Source organism: Balaenoptera borealis, assembly GCF_965194805.1.
Source record: "Balaenoptera borealis genome assembly, chromosome: 17".
Taxonomy (NCBI): domain Eukaryota; kingdom Metazoa; phylum Chordata; class Mammalia; order Artiodactyla; family Balaenopteridae; genus Balaenoptera; species Balaenoptera borealis.
In genome coordinates this window covers 33,355,385-33,376,277 of record NC_138876.1, presented here as the reverse complement: position 1 = coordinate 33,376,277, position 20,893 = coordinate 33,355,385, and the positions used below count along the sequence as shown (strand labels likewise).

The following is a 20,893-nucleotide window of genomic DNA, read 5'->3' as shown; positions in this document are numbered from 1 at the left end:
ATTACATGATATTGTAGCTTTGGAATTTTTAAATTTAATTTTTTGGAGAAACTTTGTTCCGCTAAGGCAGTAGCAGTTGGAATTGTCAATCAAATTCTTAAAACAATACTTATTTTAGAAAATGAAGGATTGGGGTTTCTGGTCTGGCATGGAAAGAGTATAGACACCATCACTCCATCCTAACAAGTAAAAAGCTGAACAAACTGAAAATCAACAACTCTTCTTAGACCTGTTAGAGAATTGAGATCACAAAGCAAACTGCTGCTCCCAAAATTGGAGAGACAAACAGGCAGAAACAGAGAATCACAACTTACTGGGCAGAAACCTCCAGGGGAACCAGTAGGCAGTATGAAAACCTGAACTGTAATAGATGAACTCCTGGAGACTCAGTGCAGAAGACTGCTAGAGTTAAAAACTCCACAGGGACCCAGTCTTTGGGGGATACCCACACTTTTGTGAGTTTTATTTTCTGAAGCTCTACCAGATTCTCACAGTGAATATTGGAGAAAAAGCCCCTTACATTTCTGGCAGGGAGGAAAAGAAAAGGAAACAATTTGAAATATGTCAGAGCATTCTGTTCTTAACCAGACCTGCTCTTCAGAGAAATTATCTTACCAGAGGCTGATCTATTGGGGTTTTATCAGAGCCTAACTGACCGGGGGAAGAGAAATACCCAATCCCAGCCCACTCTAGCCATACTATCCCACCTAATGGGGATATAAACTGAGAAGCACTTGTGAAGTTCATAGCCCAAGGCCACAGGCTCACTAAAAGACTGAGACCTAATCATAGGTCTATACAATGCTTCCCACACTACCCCCACCTTAACACCACAGCACTGAAGCCTGGTTTACCCAAGTTCCTTTTACCCAGTACATCATGTCTGACTTTCAACAAAAAGTTACATGGCATACTATAAAGCAAAAAACCCAATTTGAAGAAACAGAGCAAGCATCAGAACCAGACTCAGATATGGCAGTAATGTTGGAATTATCAGACCAGACATGTAAAATAACTATGATTAATATGCTAAGAGCTGTAAATGAAAAAGTAGACAACATGCAAGAGCAACTGGATAATGTAAGCAGATAAATGGAAATTCTAAGAAAGAATCACAAAGAAATGCTAGAGATCAAAAACTGTAATGGAAATGAAGACTGCCTTTAATGGGCTCTTTAGTAGACTGGACACAGTTGAGGAAAGAACCTCTGAACTTGAGGATATGTCAATACAAACTTCCAAAACTGAAAAGCAAAGAGAGACAAAAGATTGAAAAAAAAATTGAATAGAAGGTCCAGGAACTCTGGGACAACTACAAAAGTGTAACATATGTGTAATGGGAATACCAGAGGAGAAGAAAGAGAAAAAGGAACAGAAGAAATATTTGAAGAAATAATGACTGAGAATCTACCCCAAGTTAATGTCAGGCACCAAACCACAGATATAGGAAGCTCAGAGAACACCAAGCAGGATAAATGCAGAAAACAAACATTACACCTAGGCATATAAAATGCATACTGCAGAAAATTAAAAATAAAGAAAAAATCTTGAAGCCAGAGTGGGGGGAAAATCTTACTTATGGAGGAGGAAAAACAAGAATTATATCCAACTTCTCTTCAGAAATCATGCAAGCAAGAATAGACTGGACTGAAATATTTAGTGTTAAGAGAAAAAACCCACCAACCTAGAATTCTGTATCCTGCAAAATCATCCTTCAAAAGTTAAGGAAAAATAAAGACTTTCTCAGTCAAACATTGAGGCAATTTGTTGCCTTGCAAGAAATGTTAAAATAAGCTCTTCAGAGAAAACGAAAATTATATAGGTCAGAAGCATGATCTAATAAAGGAAAGAAAAGCATTAGAGAAAGAATAAGTGAAAGCAAACTAAAACTTTTATTTTTCTTATTCTTAATTGATTTAAGAGATAACAGTTTGTTCAAAACAGTAATAGCAACTACATATTCAATGATTATAGCTTATGTATAAGTGAAATAAATGACAGCAATGATATAAAGGGTGGGAGGGAGGAATTAAGAATGCTTTGTTATTATAAGGCACTTGAACAACTCCTGAAGCAGTATAGTGTTATTTGAAAGTGGACTTGGATGAGTTGTAAACATATATTGCAAACAATAGGGCAACCACTTTAAAAAAAAAAGTAAAAAAAGAAGTATAATTGATATGCTAAGAAAGGAGAGAAAATGGAATTATACAAAATGCTCAATTAAAACCACAAAAAGCAGAAAAAGAGAGGAAGGAAGAAATAGCAACAAGACCAAGGGCAATGAATAGAAAATAGTATCATAATCCAACTATATCAATAATCACTTTAAACATCAATGGTAAAAATCCACTAATTAAAAGGCAGAGATTATCAGAGTAGATGAAAACACAAACCCCAACAATGTGTTGTCCACAAGAAACCCATTTTAAAAATAAAGACACATATAGATTAAAAGTAAAGGAATGGAGAAAGATATGCCACACTAACACTAATCAAAAGAAAGCTGGAGTAGCTATATTAATTTCAGAAGAGCAGACTTCAGATTTATCGTAGGTATACAAGGCTGATTCAACATTTGAAAATTCATGTAATCCATCACATCAACAAGCTAAGGAAAAAAAATCATATAATCATATCAATATATGCAGAAAAAAACACTTGATGAAATCCAACACCCATTCAAGATAAAAACTCTCAGCAAACTAGGAATAGAGGGGAAGTTCCTCAACCTGCTAAAGAACATCTACAAAAAACCTACAGCTAACATCATCCTAAAAAGCTAGACGCTTTCCTGCTGAGATTAGGAACAGGCAAGAATATTCCTTCTCACTACAGTATTCCTTTTCAACATTGTACTGGAAGTCCTAGCTAATACAATAAGACCAAAAAAAGAAAAAAGAAAGAAAGAAAGAAAGAAAGAAAGAAAGAAAGAAAGAAAGAAAGAAAGAAAGAAAGAAAGAAAGAAAAAGTATACAGACTGGGAGGGAGGAAATAAAATTGTTTTCGTTTATAGATGACACGATTGTCTATGTAGAAAATCTGGAAAGATCTACTAAAAAAAACTCCTGTAACTAATAAGTGATTATAGTACGCTTGCAGGATACAAGGTTAACATAAATCTCATCGCTTTCCTATATACCAGCAATGAACAAGTGAATTTTGAAATAAAAAATACAATACCAATTAAAAACAAACAAATAAGCAACCCCAATACCATTTACATTAACATCTCGAAAAATGAAATACTTGAGCATTAAACTAACAAAATATATATAAGATCAATATGAGGAAAACCACAAAACTCTGATGGACGAAATCAATGAAGAAATAAATAAATAGAGATAGTTGATGCTCAGAGATAAAAAGACTCAATATTGCCAAGATGCTAGTGCTTCCCAACTAGTGCTTCCCAAATCTATTGATCTATAGATTTAATGAAATCCCAGTCAAAATCCCAGCAAGTTATTTTGTGGATATCGACAAAATGACTCTAAAGTTTATACGGAGAAGAAAAAGACCCAGAATAGCCAACACAATATTGAGGAAGAACAAAGTTGAAGACTGACACTACCAACTTCAAGCCTCACTACAAAACTACAGTAATCAAGGCAGTGTGGTATTGGTGAAAGAACAGACAAATAGATCAATGGAACAGAATAGAGAGCCCAGAAATAGACCCATAAAAATACAGTCAACTTATCTTTGACAAGGTAGCAGAGGCAATACAATGGAGCAAAGATCATCTTTTCAACAAACAGTGCTGTAACAACTGCACATGCAAAAAAAGAAATAAATCTGGTCACAAATCTTACACCTTTCACAAAGATTAACTCAAAATGAATCACAGACCTAAATTTAAACACAAAACTATAAAACTCCTAGAAGATAACATAGGAGAAGATCTAGAAGTCCTTGGGTTTGTGATGACTTTTTTTTTTTTTAATTTATTTTATTTATTTATTTCTGGCTGTGTTGGGTCTTCGCCGCTGCACGTGGGCTTTCTCTAGTTGCGGCGAGCAGGGGCCACTCATCGTTGCAGTGCGCGGGCCTCTCACCGCGGTGGCCTCCCTTGCTGCGGAGCACGGGCTCCAGGCACATGGACTTCAATAGTTGCGGCACGCGGGCTCAGTAGTTGTGGCTCACGGGCTCCAGAGCACAGGCTCAGCAGCTGTGGCGCATGGGCTCAGCTGCTCCGCGGCACGTGGGATCCTCCCAGACCAGGGATCGAACCCCTGTCCCCTGCATTGGCAGGCGGACTCCCAACCACTGCGCCACCAGGGAAGCCCTGTGATGACTTTTTAGATACAACACCTGAGGCACGATCCATGAAAGAAAAAATTAACAAACTGGACTTCATTAAAATTAATAACTTCTGCTCTGTGAAAGATGAGGTCTAGAGAATTAGGCGTTAAACCACAGACTGGCAGAAAATATTTGCAAAAGATATATCTGATAAAGGATTATTATCCAAAATATACACAGGACTCTTAAAACTCAACCATAAGAAAATCAACAACCCAATTAAAAGACAGGCCAAAGACCTTAACAGACACCTCATCAAAGAAGATATACAAATAAGCACATGAAAAAATGCCCATATCTTATTTCATCAGGGAAATGCAAATTAAAATAGAGATATCACTAAACACCTGTTAGAATAGCCAAAATCCAGAACAGTAACAACATCAAACCTTGGCGGGGGGTTAAACACCAGGAACTCTCAAGCATTGCTGGTGTGAACGCAAAATGGTATAGCCACTTTGGAAGACAGTTTAGCACTTTTTTTTTTCTTTTATAAAACTGAGTATACTTTTACCACATGATCCAGCAATCTGGTTCCTTGCTATTTACCCAAAGGAACTGAAAACTTACTTCCACACAAAAACCTGCACACAGATGTTTTTTATAACGGCTTTATTCATAAGATCCAAAACTTGGAATCAACCAAGATGTCCTTCAGTAGGTGAATGGATAAATAACCTGTGGTCCATCCAGACAATGCAATATTATTTATCACTAAAAAGAAATGAACTATCAAGCCATGAGAAGACATGAAGGAATAGTACTGAGTGGCAGTGGCCAGTCTGAAAAGGCTACATACCGTACGATTCCACTGGAAAAGAGAATGTATGACATTCCGGAAAAGACCAAACTTGGTGACAGTATGAAGATCTGATGATTTTCAAACGTTAGAGGGAAGGGATGAATAGGTAAGCACTGTGAGATGACGCGTGGCACAGCTGGTACTACAAACTGGGTTGACTCCTAAAGCAGTTGAACTTTCTATTACGGTTCTGCATCAATAAACCACAGGACCTGCCAGGGCTGAAATCCCATTGCCACCTGTGCCTCCAGTTGGTGACCAGACTCCCTGAATTAATAAAAGGTTTTTTTGGTTTTTTGTTCTGTTTTGTTTTGTTTTTGTTTTTTTAAGACAGATACCCAGCAAGTTACCCACTCTCCAACTAAGGTCACTTGGGCAATTGACTTTCCAGAGCAAATTGGCCCCGTTTAAGAATTCTTGGCTCCTGAAATTCGGAATAAATTGGGTTCTTCTAAAAGAAGTTTTATTTGGGATTCTAGGCTGAACCCCTCTGCACGGCACATAAGAGACGGCAAAGTGGAGGGGGCTCCCCGGCCCAAAAGCTGGATCCCGACACCGCGACAGCGTTCACCCCAGCCCGGCGGGGCCGGCCCAGAACCAGACCCGGCCGGCACAGCGCGGGCGAGGCCCTGGCGGAGAGCCAGACCCGCCGCTGCCGCCGCGAGCCGTGACCTGCCCGCCAGACCTGGCGGCGCAGTCTCGCGGGATTCCTCAGCTCTCGCTCCCGGTGCGGCTCCTGAGGTGGCTAGAGTCCCGGACACTCCCGGGAGCCGTCTCTGGTCGCGGGGGTACGGTGGGTTGGACGGGGACGGGGAGGAAGGTGCCTTCGACCGCCGCCCGAGGTGAGGGTCCTCGGGTCCCGACTGGGCGGGCGGCCGCGGCCGGGCGGGTGCCGGGGTGAGCGGGGGCGGGCCTCGAGGGGTGCGGGGCGGGCGGGGGGCGCGCGCTTGGAGCCGCAGGTGCGGGGAAGGCGGCGGCGGCGGGACGGTCCGCACCGGCCAAAGTTTTCCCGGAAGTTGGGGAACGGCGATGCTGGTCCCCGCGGGGCCAGGGGCAGGTGCCCGACGCTGGGCCCGGGGCAGGTGCCCGGGGGTGGGGCGAGTTGCCCTGCCTGGCGCTGGAAGTCGGGGCACCGGTGTGTGTTGGGGGATGGGGTGGGGGCGTGCGATTATTCGTGGCTCCGGGCCCACAGCCTCCCTCCCACCGAAACTCCGTCGCCGCCGCGGGACAGCTTTGCTCATTTCCCTTTTCCGTGAGATCGCTACTCCCCCCAGCCCTTGAATACTAGTTTCGCTCCTCCGCAGTAGGAATCCTAGAAGTCTCCCTCTAGTTGGCCTTTTAAAAAACGTAAAAGTATGTCTCCAGAAGAGTGCCACAAAAACTGGCCCTTTAGAGTCTTTAAAGAATTGAAGAACTCATGAGATCTTAAGGAATTTCCCCGGGACTCGGTTTTCTCGTGCGTAATAAGATAGCCAACAGGGGCTTTTAGGTTTTACAGTTCTTTTAGTCCTTCTTAACTTATTCCCATCCCCACCATTTCCTCCATCTCACTCATCCAGTGCCCCCCTTTTACCCTGTGTTCCGTACAGCGCAAGCCTCCTATCATCCGTTCCCTAGAGATGAGACTTCCTCAGCAGGCGATAGATTCTGTGCCAAGGCAGGTGGAAGAGGATCTCGATGGGACGAAATTTTCCGTCGTTTTTCCGGTGTTAGTTACCTAGGGTGAAAAATCTTAACTCTGCACTTTGACGTACGCATTTGAGTCTATGACAAACGTTGCTGATACACCCTTTTGGTTGTTTTTACAGTAATTGACCCAGAACCCATTTTCAGGAAAAAGAGCTTCCTTCAAAATGGTAAAATAATTAAACGAGGAATTTGAGCATTTTATCTTCGGATGGAAATCTGAGAATGAAAAGAGCGATTAATACAAGCCATGTGGTAAAATTAGGAATTTGAAGAGAATGGAAACGTTTACATTTTTGTGGACATGTATGTTTCTACCCCTCGTACGAGGGCACAGTCTTTTCACCTGTGAACCAATTACTGTTCCCAGATGTATGAAAATGGCCTACAACATGACATTTTTCCCTAATCTGATGGGTCATTATGACCAGAGTATTGCGGCTGTGGAAATGGAGGTGAGTAGTTCTTCGTATCTTTATGGAAAAATAGTTTATGCTCTGTTCTGGAATAAACTAAAAATAGGACCTTTTTATTAAAAAAACCACAGACACAGTAAGGGATTTCTTCAAGTTGTATATAAGTCCTACTTTGAATAAATCCCTTTGAGAATTAAATCTCCCTACTAACTTACGCTCGTGTACATCTGTGGCCCTGCTTAGTGGATTTGCTTAAGATCGAGTTCATTTTATACGAAGTATAGTTATGAATGATTTTGCAATGTCTTGCACCTGTCAAATATTTTGCTCTCCTGAGTAAATTATGGTAGTTCCTCTAGAAATGTGAATTCTGAATTTTTCCTAATTGATTGAACATATAATCTATATTGCCTGGACTAAAAGTTCTTGGACTACATGTATTTTCATAAGTAGTTGTTATGTTCACTTGACCCTGTTTTTCTGAAGCAAATCAATGGCTAGAAGATTTTGGGGCTGTAGATAGCGTTTTGCTAAAAAGTGACTTTTTTTTTTCTTTAAGCATAGTGCTTCAGTATTCTTTGTAAGATACCTGTTTAAAAAAAAAATAACATCAGGGGAGGAGCAGAGTGACACTAAAGATTGCCTCAGGTGCCTCAGTAACCTGCCTCTGGTTTAGAGATACGCAGATTGCTAGGGAGGTGTGGGAAGAAAGAGTTACCTGTAGAAACCTGTCCTCTCCTACAGGTCTGTTAGGTGGATAACTTTCATGAAGGAAAGAAGACTAATGTTTCTGTAGTTTTTTTCCAGAAAAACTGAGGATGGTAAAGGCTTTTCCCCCTCAGATTGTTTCTAAGAGTTGAAACCCCGGCAATTTTAATATAGACACAGCTTTAAAAACTGACCAGACTTGATTTCGCAGCTTCTAAAGTCTTCCATTGTTGTTTAGTTGAATAGTTGTCCAGCTACCTCATTGTAGACTCATGTCTAAAATAGGAAGGCTTTTGAATACTAAGTAGAAGTACTTTTAAAAGATATTGCAAATTATATTACTATAATCTTTCAATGGTTTTTCAGACCAGTGCAAGGTGGGTGTCTTTTTGAACACTGAACAGATGATGTGGTGAGACTTCCATTGGTTAATCAGAACCATTTTGATTGTTTAATCTGATTAAATAAAGTATGTAGTATGAGTAACTTCAAGGAATAATTATAACCTTCATTCACATTTTTTCTGATAAGTGTTTTATAACTCATATCTTATAGAGTTCTTAAAAATTTTTTTAAATCTGGTCTCCTTTTTGTATAGTAGCTACATGCATTTTGAATGCTGACATTGACCTTATAAATTCAGATAATTTAGAATTCCTTATCATAGAGTACCATTATGAAGATAGGGAGAGATGCATCCCTGCTATTAAATACTATAATTATACGATGATAAGAACTAGTTTTTGTTCTAGACATGTCTTTTTAAAACCAATTGTTTCTGACCCAAAAAAGGTTCTTTTTCATTTACCTAGCTTCTTTCCCAGGTAGTTTTGTGTCGGGACTTGATATCAAGAAGGCATTTTTGTTCTTACCTCCTTTATTTGATTGCTGACATTACTAATCTCTTCATTATATAATCTACACTTTCTCTTAGCCTTTAATATTAAGTTTTATTCCATAAATCACATTTCAGTTGGTTTAAGGATATAAAAGAAAGCCATCAAGCAGTCATTTAATACCAGCATTAACCTAAGTTTACAAAAAAAGAAAGGGAAATGGAAAGGCAAAATAATATCAACCTAAATCAGACTTTAAATCCCTATAAATTATCTTTTTGGTTCAGTGTATTACGCTTTTCCTATTGCCCTGTCCTTATTTGTCCTTAGCCATTGGCATTCTCTTTTAGTTCCTGTATTGAATGTCCAAAATTCTATAATTCGAGAGTTGTAAGTGACTTAAATATCATGCAGAGCTTCTTATCCTCTTTTGTGCCATTGACCCATTCTCAGAATTTTAAAATTTAAATAACATAAGTAGGATTACAAAGGAAACCAATTATATTGAAATATACATCTATTTATAGCCCAGGTTAGGAAGCTTTGAACCTGTCATTATATAGGTGAAGAAACTGAAGCCCAGAAAAGTTATGATTTGTCCAAGATCTGAGGGCTATAATCTGATGCAGTCTTCTCTGTCATCATGGACCATAATGTCATCTTTAACGGTTTTTGTGGGGTGTTTTTTTTATCCTTGACCTTATTGGATAAAAAAGAAAATATTTCCTAAGATTAGAATGTCCTGTGTTAATTTCAATCTTTGCTGCTTCTTCCTAAACTTCATTTTGATAAAAATTAAGCTGGGAGATTTTTTTTTAACCTCTAATCAGCTCTACCTTTCTGTTTCTCATCCATGCCTTGAATACAAAGTCTTGTCAAAATTTTTAGATCAAACATAAAATCCTTTGGCTTCAGCCTGTCCCCTCTGTTAGTGCCAAAGTGATTTCAGTAAAATGCAAATCCATGCAGTCCACTCTGGGGTTAAAATTCGTCACCATTTTCCTAAAGCTGGAGAAATAAAGACCTGACCAGTGCAGCACCTAAGGTTCTTTATATGAGACCCTGCCTTCCTGTCCAGCTTCCCATCTCGTTGCTTCCCATGTTACACACTCTGCTTCGGCCAAGCTGACCTGTTTGTAGATGTAGAGCTCAGGTCTATATTACTCCCTCTCACTTCCATACAGTTGCACATATTGTATCCACTGCCTCCTGGGCTCCTTACCTACCCTTCTTCATCTGCTCAATTTCTTTACATCTCAATTAAAGCAATAACTCTGTCTAGTGAAGCATTCCTTTCACCTTTCTCCCAAGCATATTTAATCAGCTCACTCTCTACACTCTGACAGTACATAATATATACAACTGTTCTTATACTTACCGTGCTGTATTGCACTTATTTACATGGCTCTCTCCCTAGCTTTTGAGGTTGTTGAGAGTAGGGATATTTATTCATTTCTATGTCTAATGCCTAGTACAGTGTACAGTGCCTCTGAGCATGGTAGATGTTCAATGAAGGTGAAATAAAGGAAAAGAAGATGTTTCTTATTCTAATAAATCATCAATGAGAATTTTCCCTCCACATCTTTACCTTCCACCTTTATCTTCTGCAGAGTCTACGTGAAAGGCACTAATATTTTTATTTTTTATTTTGTTTATTTTTTTAAACATCTTTATTGGAGTATAATTGCTTTACAATGGTGTGTTAGTTTCTGCTTTATAATAAAGTGAATCGGTTATACATATACATATGTTCCCATATCTCTTCCCTCTTGCGTCTCCCTCCCTCCCACCCTCCCTATCCCACCCCTCTAGGTGGTCACAAAGCACTGAGCTGATCTCCCTGTGCTATGTGGCTGCTTCCCACTGGCTATCTATTTTACGTTTGGTAGTGTATATATGTCCATGCCACTCTCTCACTTTGTCACAGCTTACCCTTCCCCCTCCCCATATCCTCAAGTCCATTCTCTAGTAGGTCTGTGTCTTTATTCCTGTCTTGCCCCTAGGTTCTTCATGACCTTTTTTTTTTTTTTTTTTTTTAGATTCCATATATATGTGTTGGCATACGGTATTTGTTTTTCTCTTTCTGACTTACTTCACTCTGTATGACAGACTCTAGGTCCATCCACCTCACTACAAATAACTCAATTTCGTTTCTTTTTATGGCTGAGTAATATTCCATTGTATATATGTGCCACATCTTCTTTATCCATTCACCTGTTGATGGACACTTAGGTTGCTTTCATGTCCTGGCTATTGTAAATAGAGCTGCAATGAACATTTTGGTACATGACTCTTTTTGAATTGTGGTTTTCTCAGGGTATATGCCCAGTAGTGGGATTGCTGGGTCGTATGGTAGTTCTATTTTTAGTTTTTTAAGGAACCTCCATACTGTTCTCCATAGTGGCTGTATCAATTTACATTCCCACCAACAGTGCAAGAGGGTTCCCTTTTCTCCACACCCTCTCCAGCATTTGTTTGTAGATTGTTTGATGATGGCCATTCTGACTGGTGTGAGATGACGTCTCATTGTAGTTTTGATTTGCATTTCTCTAATGATTAATGATGTTGAGCATTCTTTCATGTGTTTGTTGGCAATCTGTATATCTTCTTTGGAGAAATGTCTATTTAGGTCTTCTGCCCATTTTTGGATTGGGTTGTTTGTTTTTTTAATATTGAGCTGCATGAGCTGCTTGTAAATTTTGGAGATTAATCCTTTATCAGTTGCTTCATTTGCAAATATTTTCTCCCGTTCTGAGGGTTGTCTTTTGGTCTTGTTTATGGTTTCCTTTGCTGTGCAAAAGCTTTTAAGTTTCATTAGGTCCCATTTGTTTATTTTTGGTTTTATTTCCATTTCTCTAGGAGGTGGGTCAAAAAGGATCTTGCTGTGATTTATGTGATAGAGTGTTCTGCCTATGTTTTCCTCTAAGAGTTTGATAGTGTCTGGCCTTACATTTAGGTCTTTAATCCATTTTGAGTTTATGTGTGTGTATGGTGTTAGGGAGTGTTCTAATTTCATACTCTTACATGTAGCTGTCCAGTTTTCTCAGCGCCACTTTTTGAAGAGGCTGTCTTTTCTCCACTGTATATTCTTGCCTCCTTTACCAAAGATAAGGTGACCATATGTGCGTGGGTTTATCTCTGGGCTTTCTATCCTGTTCCATTGATCTATATTTCTGTTTTTAAAAGGCACTAATATTTTTATGTGGTTTACATATCATCCACCTTTGATCTGCCTGAGCCTAGTTCTAATAAAATACATCAGTTGATATCCTCTATGTTCTTTCCCATTATTAGCTTGACACATGTTTATTTTGAATTTATTTAAAAGATTAGATTTTTTAACCATTTATATTTATTTATATGGAGTGAAAGAATTAATCTTTTGATTGGACCATTGTATTATAAACTATATGTGTCAGATTTCTTTTCAAACATTGTACTTTAGTACTTAATCTCTAGTCCAGTCAAACACTAAATTATAACTGAATATACCTCAGCTTTTACTTTTAAAAAGTGTTTTATAGTTTCTCTAAAGAACTGATTGTGTTTTACACTTCCAACCCAACTGCCTTTGGCTCCTGCTGGTCCCGGTTGAATTTCCAGTGTTTACTATGAATTAACGTTAGGATGAGGGACTGCAGAATTATCTGATGATTATGGCAACCAGTTGTGCCTTCTTAGCTACCAAGAATTTCATGTAAGTCAAGAGATCTATTTCCCTCCTCTTTTATGCCTTAGTTTTCATTATGTGTGATGGTTATCCTGGTTTATAGAATTTATAACATTTGTGGTCATTGTTGATCTGTGATTATGTGAGATGGTTTAGGGCAGTGGTTGTCAAACTTTAGTTCATAGACTAGCAGGTTGTGAGCTTGTTAGAAATGCAAGCTCATGGACCCCATCCCAACCTACTGAATCATGATCTGTGAAAGTAGAGCTCAGGAAATTGATTTAACAAGCTGTCCAGGTGTTTCTTATGAGTGTTAAAATTTGAGACCCAGTGGTTTAGAGCAGGGAATGCAGACATTTTCTGTAAAGGGGTAAATAATAAATATTTTTGGCTTTGCAAAACATTCAGTCTCTGTCACAGCTATTCAACTCTTCAATTGTAGCCAATACAAATGAGTGTGGATGTTTCAATAAAACTTTACTTATAAAAACAGATAGTGCATCACTTTTGGCCCACAGGCTGTAGTTTGCTGAACCCTGGTTTAAAGTACTTGAAAATGTTCTTAAGGATTACACACATAAAGCATGTAATAAAAATCATTATTGTGCATTCTTATTAAAATGTTACCATATGTGTATGTGTTATTTTCTTTCCAGATAAGTTTTAAGTCAAATTTATCACAAACCAAAGGATCTGACTGAGATATCCTGGTCCTTTAGTTTTGTTCCAGAGATTGCTTGAAATAAGGGACTTTAATTTTTTCCTTATTTTATTATCTGAGACTGAAGTCATTTGTATTATTACAAAGAGTTAATTTACAATTCTGAATAGTAACTTGACTTTGTAATGAAAAGGATGTTGTACAGTCTAACTCTCCCAAGTGGAAAAACAAATGGTTGCTGGTTTCCATTGTGTTGCTTTTTGTTTCATATCTAGAGCATTGTTTCTCAAATTGTGAGGTTGATGTCCCTTGAGAGACTGATTTCATCCAGAAAGAGCTGAGATTGATCTAGGGAAAATGGAGGCCAGAATATTGTATTTTTCTTTCTGAATTGCCTTCATTAAGGCCTAGGCAAAGCTAAGTCGTGTATTGTGTTTGGAACAGCATGTGGTTGTTCTACTTTTGAACAGTCTAAAGGGAAGTGAGCCAAAAAAAAAAAAAACTCCTTTCCTTTCCACCTGTTAATATGCACTAGTAAAATGTCTCTAATCAATTAAAAGTAAAGGGATGTAGAAAAACTGTATAAACAAACTTTAAAGAAAAATTGTTTCTATTGGTTTTTAAACATATTCATTTGCTTTTAGATGAGTCTAGTGGATCCCTTCCTTTCCTCCTTATTCTCCACTCTTCTACCCCATACAAAAGGAAAGAAAATGTTTAGTGTGACTAACCTCTTTATTTTTCAGGGAAGACTTTCTGAAAATAGGTGTAATTATTCTGAAAGTAAGCTATCGAGTCATTTAAAATGAAATAAATATACAAAAGTATTCCAGATCAGTTGTGTGTATAGTGGCTACTGTTGGGTTTTAAGTGTAGAAACTATAAACTTACCTTCCTTTCTGACATTGTACTGCAGTAGTAGGGAAAGTACCTTGACTAATTCTGAGTCTACAGAATCAGGGTTAGACCTGTATGTGAACAGAGGACAGTATTTCTCCTGGGAGTCTCTGCTGATAGGCACAAAGTCCCTAGGGTCATTCCTTGTTATTCCACAGTCTAGGATATTATTAGTTATGCCTTCAGGAGAGCCTGTCCACAAAGAGACATGGTTCTTTTAGACCATGGGAAGACTGTTGTGTTGTGATTTTTTCCTTTCCTTGAGAATGTGGCATGTAGATAATGAAGTTTTATTAATCTAGTTTGTATATATGTATGTATTCATTCATTAATGTTTGTTGAATGTGTACCTGATGTGAATTATAGTTTTTCAAGTTACAAGTCTTCTTCAAATAAATTCGCTGCCCCTTTCTCTCTCTCTCCTCCTTCTGGGACCCTGATAATGCAAATTGTTAGTATGCTTGATGTTGTCCCAGAGGTCTCTTAAATCAAACCGTCCTCATTTTTTAAAAATTCTTTTTTCTTTTTTCTGTTCAGCTTGGGTGATTTTCACCACTCTGTATTCCAGTTCACTGATCTGATTCTCTGTATTATCTAATCTACTGTTGATTTCTTCTAGTGTATCTTTTATTTCAGTTATTGTATTCTTCAGTTCTGTTTAGTTCTTCTTTATAATTTTGAACTCTTTATTAAATTTCTCACTGTGTTCATCCATTCTTCTCCTGAGTTTGTTGAACATCTTGTGATCATTGTCTTGAACTCTTTATCTGGTAGATTGCTGATTTCCACTTTACTTAGTTCTTCTTTTGAGGTTCTGTCTTGTTCCTTCGTTTGGAACATATTCCTCTGTCTCCTCATTTTGCCAAATTCCTTGTGTTTATTTCTATGTATTGGGTCGGTCAGTTATGTTTCCCAGTCTTGGCGAATTGGTCTTATGTAAGAGACATCCTGTGGGGCCCAGTAGAACACTCCCCTCTGGCCACCAGAGCTGTATGCTCTAGGGGTGCCCACTATGTGGGCTGTGTGGACCCTTCTGTTGTGACAGGGCTAACAACTGTGAGCACCCTGGTAGGTGGGGCTGGTCCCCAGCCCTGCTGGCTGCAAGTCCCTACCTTGTATGGTGGCTGCCAGAGGTAGTGGTACCCACTTACCGCTAATAGGCTAGAGGGAAGACTCCAAAATGGTGCTTGCCAGTACCAGTGTCCTCGTGGTAGAATGAGCTCCCCAAAATGAATGCTGCCAGTGTCTATTTCCCCAGGGGGAGTCCCGGCCTTCTGCCTCTGTGGGAGCTTTTCTAAGATCAGTAAGAGGGTCTGACCCAGTCAAATTACTGCCTCTGCATTGGGACTTGGAGTGTGTGAAGTTTTGCATGTGCCCTTTAAGAGTGAAGTGTCTGTTTCCTGCATCTCTCCAGCTCTTCTGTATGCAAGCCCTGCCAGCCTTCAAAGCTAGACATTCTAGGGGCTCATCTTCCCAGCGCGGGACCCCCAGGCTAGGGAACCTAATGTAGGGCTCAGACCCCTGGCTCCTTGGGGAAAACCTCTGCAATTGTGATTATCCTTCCATTTATGGGTTGCCTACCCTGGGGAGTGGGTCTTGACTGTACTGTATTACTACCTCTCCTGCCTGTCTCATTGTGGTTCCTTCTTTATATTTTTAGCTGTGGAAAATCTTTTCTGCTAGTCTTCAGGTTGTGTTCATCAATAGTTGCTCTGTAAAGCTGTAATTTTGGTGTGCCTGTGGGAGGAGGTGAGCTTAGAGTCTTCCTACTCCACCATCTTGGCCACACTCTCTAAGTTACAAGTTTTAAATTAAATAATTGACTCTTCAGTGGACAGATTATTTTGCAGTACCAACCACCTACTATATATCTTTGTCTAATTTCTAAAGGAAAGGTCTTTTGGAGAAATAGTTTAAAATTTGTAGTGCTCGCTAAGAACTACTTAAAAAATAACAAGTTTTCTGTTGTGGAAATAATGCAGATTTCTGTTTTTTATTCTTGTATTGTATTCCAGGCCCTGGTTTGCATTTTTTAAAAAGAAGTTGACTTGCCTGAGATTGGTCACATTCATGATAATAAGTGGCAGAGTTTGTACCACTTGATTATACAGTAGTCCATTAACATTCTCAAAGAATTTACTCAACTCTCCTAACCACTTTGACAGTATTTGCTCTGTGAAGTGTAAACATTTAAGGACCCCTTTAGATCTTTAGTGAGTCTGTTGCCTACCTAAGGCACACCACTTTTTTTTTCAATCATTTTTTTAAACTTCTTCACTTTTTTTCAATTTTCATTACTATCACTAGAGGTTGGCTTTCTTTTTGGTGACATTTTTTTTTTAAATTCTATTTATTTGTATTTATTTATTTATTTATTTATGGCTGTGTTGGGTCTTCGTTTCTGTGCCAGGGCTTTCTCTAGTTGCGGTGAGCGGGGGCCACTCTTCATCGCGGTGCGCGGGCCTCTCACTGTCGTGGCCTCTCTTGTTGCAGAGCACAAGCTCCAGACGCGCAGGCTCAGTAGTTGTGGCTCACGGGCCTAGTTGCTCCGTGGCATGTGGAATCTTCCCAGACCAGGGCTCGAACCCGTGTCCCCTGCATTGGCAGGCAGATTCTCAACCACTGCGCCACCAGGGAAGCCCTTGGTGACATTTTAAAGTAAGAAATAAAGCTCTTACGACTTCTTGAGAGTTACTGTGTGACACCATGAGTAGAAAGCACAAATCCTGAGATGAGAATCAGATGCTTTACGGTCACTTGGCCTTGGTCACTAGTAAAGTGGCTTCTTCCATGTACCAGGGGGATTCTGATTCATGCTTCAGAAAAGTGACAAATGTCTATATAACCTGCATCTTTATTACTAAGGGAGGCAAGGTGCAGGCAAGATACTGCCACAAGCCCAGTCTGCTTAGACTTAGCTTTATGTATTTTTTAAAATCAAAATATTTTTCTTCTTTTGATCCCTCTCTATTAGCCTTTTAACCCAGAGTTTCTCTTCAGGATCTTATAGCACCAGCAACCCCGGGTCTATACTATGGTCCCTTCCATTATCATGTCATTAGATCATGGGAAGCTAGCTGGTGTGTTTTAAGGAAAAGGTGTAGTATGACAGAAGTAGGCATTCTGAGAGTGTGAGCAGTACGCTCATGCTGCTTTCCCGTGTCTTTAAATTCTACTCCGGCCACTTGAAGAGGGAATGATATTGGCTACACCTGATGTCATAAATAGGTGACTAGAAAACACCCAGTTCATGAGAGGTCTTGGGCTGATTATCTCTAGATGTCCCATAGTTGTGTCCAGTATCTACCAGGAACCATTAGCAGAATCAAAGTGGAAGGTTCCTTTTATTTATGTAGGGTTAATCTCCTCATTGGTACATACCTATGGCCTCACCAGCTTTATGTCCTAATATGATGGGCCAGCGTGATGTCCTGTGAAATAGTGATATGGTTAGAGTCTCTGGTCAAATGAAATTGAGGCACAGAGCTGAAGAGCTGATATTACTCTAAGGCGGTGCTTCTCACACTCTGGTGTGCTTCAGAATCGTCTGAAGGGCTTGTTAAAACACAGATCACTGACACCACCTCCAGAATTCCTGAATCAGTAGATCTGGGGTGGGATGGAGAATTTACTTCTAACAAGTTTCCAGTGGGGCGTGCTGTTGCTGCTTCAGGGACCACTCTTTGAGAATGACTGCTCTAAGGCAAGTTGGGGAAGATGTGTTGCTGTCCTTGTTAGGTGAAAGTAAATTCCTTTTGGAGGAAAAAGCATTGGCCAGATTAGAGCTGCATATGTGTTGCCAAGGCTGTACTGATTTGCTATAGTAAAGAGACCACATCTGGAAAAGTACCTTAGTTAGCCATTTGATTAAGGTTGCTTAAGACAATGTATTAATAACATATCCAGTTAAAATGGACAGGTGCCACCGATTACTACCCCTGAATCTGTTTTTGATGGTGTCACTCATCTCTGAAGGCCCTGTCTACAGTATTGCTTTTGATTTTCTATCATGGTAGAGGGAGACCTCTAATGTTTTTTGTTTTGCCACCCCGACCATAAAAATGTTTATCCAGGAAGCCAATATGGTGATTGTGCTATTGTGAAATACAACTATTTGAAGTATACACACCTGGGCTTGGGAAATTACACTGGGTTGGGTTTGGGATCTGTTAGTTCGCATCCTCCTCCGGAGTTGCCCCTGTGTAATCTGAAAATGACCCCCATACACAGAGGGCAGGGAGAGACTGAAGAAGAGGCAGACCACTCCAGATTGGTAGGTGGCAGATTTAATAAGCAAGAAAACTTACTTATGAGGCTTGTCTTGGGTGGCCACAAGGTGAGTAGATCTCCGCACTCACCTGCCAGAATCTTAAAAGTTTATATAGAGGCCTTCACTGGGCTCAGTCACACATACCGTCCAGGTGATCTCAGCACCACTTTACTATCTCAAGGCTGAGGCCTTGGGCAGCTTGTAGTGCGGGGAAGGCCAGTGGAACATACCTTCCAAGGACAGGAGAGGGGATGAGGGACTTCCGTTTGCCAGGGTCCAGCTCATGGGTCGTGTCCTCTCGATTATCTCCTCCAACAGGGTCCCACCAAGCCCCTGTCAAAAGCCCAGTCTCTGAAGCTAGCACGTTGAATCTAGAATCAGTACACGCCTATCAGTATTAGCACCATCTAAAATTTTGTTCTTTCCTCTGTAATCCAGCACCCTCAAACCAATATAAATGTATAGTGTCTTACAAATAACGTATAATCCTTTTTTTCAGATTTAATTTTGACTTGACCCTCCCAGGGCATGGTGGGGTAGAACACTTCTTATAGATTGAGACATTGAAGCATGGTGGGGATGGGGTATGAGGCTATTTATTTGCTTCTTACAAAGTAAATCTTTCAGATGAGTGCCTCAACAGACCAGGGATGAGGGTCTGCTTTGAGGGCTGGGGGTTCAGAGTCCTCTGTGGGGACTCTGAACCTTGTCATGTATCCCCACTTCAGATCTTGACATCCCACTGCCTTCTTATCACAATATCACTGGATCTCCAATGTGAAAGGGAAGCAAATTTAACTGATATAATTTGGCAACCTGCAGGATCAAACTGTGCCTTTGGTTTTCAACTTCAGCCTTGAGATAGTAAAGTGGTGCTGAGACCACCTGGACGGTATGTGTGACTGAGCCCAGTGAAGGCCTCTATATAAACTTTTAAGATTCTGGCGGGCGGGTACGGAGATCTGCTCATCTCGTGGCCACCCAAGACAAGCCTTGTATTTAAGTTTTCTTGCTTATTAAATCTGCCACCTACCAATCTGGAGTGGTCTGCATATTTTAATCTTTCTGTTTCACTCCACACCTTGAGCCAAGAATTCAGGGATGCCAGTATGTCGCTCTCTTCCTAAGCCCCTAGAAGCACTCACTTCAGCCCATAGTCCTTGAATACATCATGGTCTTTATACCTTTCTCTGCTTGTCTGGCAGCAGCCACTCAGCCTTGTCTTCACTGGGCACATAATTCTAAGAAGTTATTTGAATCTAAGTGATTATAAGGACAATACAATTAGTTGTTTTTCTGCTATATACCATGGGCTGCCAGATTTCCATCTTTAAATACTGACAGAATGTTTGCTCGCTTTTGGCCCCAGTTAGTCCAGAAAACCAGTTCTAGAATTCTTCCCATTTCACCGAGGTCACTTACAACTTGTTCTTTATATAATTTTTATGCCAGTTGGTCTTCTTGGTTGCAAACAATAGAAACCAACTTTGACTAACTGAAGCAGAAAATGGGTGGATGTTGGGTAGCTTGTCGGATCAATGGAGAGGCTGGTGAACCAGGGAGAAGCAAAGGGAACCAGAACACAGCTAAGATCATGCCATAAGATCAGTCTGTCACCAGTGCCAACGCCAGTGGACACTTCCTGAACCATTGTCCCTGGACACTTATTTTGGCACTGTGGGTATTATTGATCCCACTGCAACTGCCTCAAATAATCTGACTGTTCTTTTATACAATAATCTCAATACCTGGAGCATCCAGCTGGCCAAACTTAGATTATGTGCCTATGTTTTTGTTGTCAGGTTGCACCCCTGCATCTGTCCTTAAGCTTCTATAACATCCCACCTACTTTGGGATTCCCCAGAATAGGACTGCTGGGCAGATGGATATGGAAATGTTCACTGTAAAGCTCAGTGCAAGACAGAGTTAGTTAACTAACAAGGAGAAAATTTCATTGTGGTACCTACAGTTGCTTTGAAATTTATGTCCAGCTCTGCTATTCAAGTCTTTGTTACCCTCTTCATAAACTTTCTGAGCCATAAAGTGTCCTTAGAGACCATCCAGTAGTTCATCATGTTCATTTTACTGGTGAATGCTCTGAGACTCAAAGACAGAAAATTATCTGCCAAAGGTGACACCAGCAGTTAATGACAGAGCTGGAACCAGAATTACAATGCTGGCATTATTTCCAGCAAAGGATTATATAAAATACTCCACATATTTTGGTTCTCATTGTCTATATATCATAGTTTGGCTCTGCTCTTTTTCAGAATAGAGGTATAGTTTGCCGTCTTAATTGCCCTCTTCTTCCTTGTCCTTGCTAGTACTGATAGTAACTACCACAGGATTTCTACCAGGAACTGACCATTTTCTTAAAGGTTCCTGCCTTTTATTTCTCTGAGTGTTAAAAGTGTAATCAACAGGAGTATTTTAATTATTACTTAATGCTAGAATTTCAAAAGCAGCATTGATTTTTTTTATGCTGTTGTTAGTTACTGGGTGAGTTTCTGAGCCTTCTTTGAGAATAAAATTTGAAAAGGAGAAATTCTTGCGTGAGACCATGAAGGCTCTGGGTTACTGAGAGAGTTGAAGAAGGTGTGTCGTTCAGGGAGGAGAGAGGGAACGGACTGAAGAGCCTAGAA

At 39.9% G+C, this 20,893-nt stretch overlaps 1 protein-coding gene across 5 annotated transcripts in view; it reads left to right on the top strand.

Moving 5' to 3' along the window:
* Positions 1–5,764: 5,764 nt before the first annotated feature.
* Positions 5,765–20,893, top strand: part of FZD6 (frizzled class receptor 6) — a 56,365-nt gene continuing 41,236 nt past the window's right edge. Inside the window, exons 1-3 of one of the 5 annotated variants that reach the window (XM_082364307.1) lie at positions 5,771–5,949; positions 6,697–6,815; positions 6,916–7,248. In XM_082364307.1, the coding sequence (XP_082220433.1) occupies positions 7,072–7,248 (177 nt within the window). In that variant the 5' untranslated portion in view covers positions 5,771–5,949; positions 6,697–6,815; positions 6,916–7,071. Of the gene's footprint in view, positions 5,950–6,696; positions 6,816–6,915; positions 7,249–20,893 lie in introns of all 5 variants that reach the window. The other 4 variants (XM_082364308.1, XM_082364309.1, XM_082364311.1 and 1 more) reach the window with 4 other exon arrangements.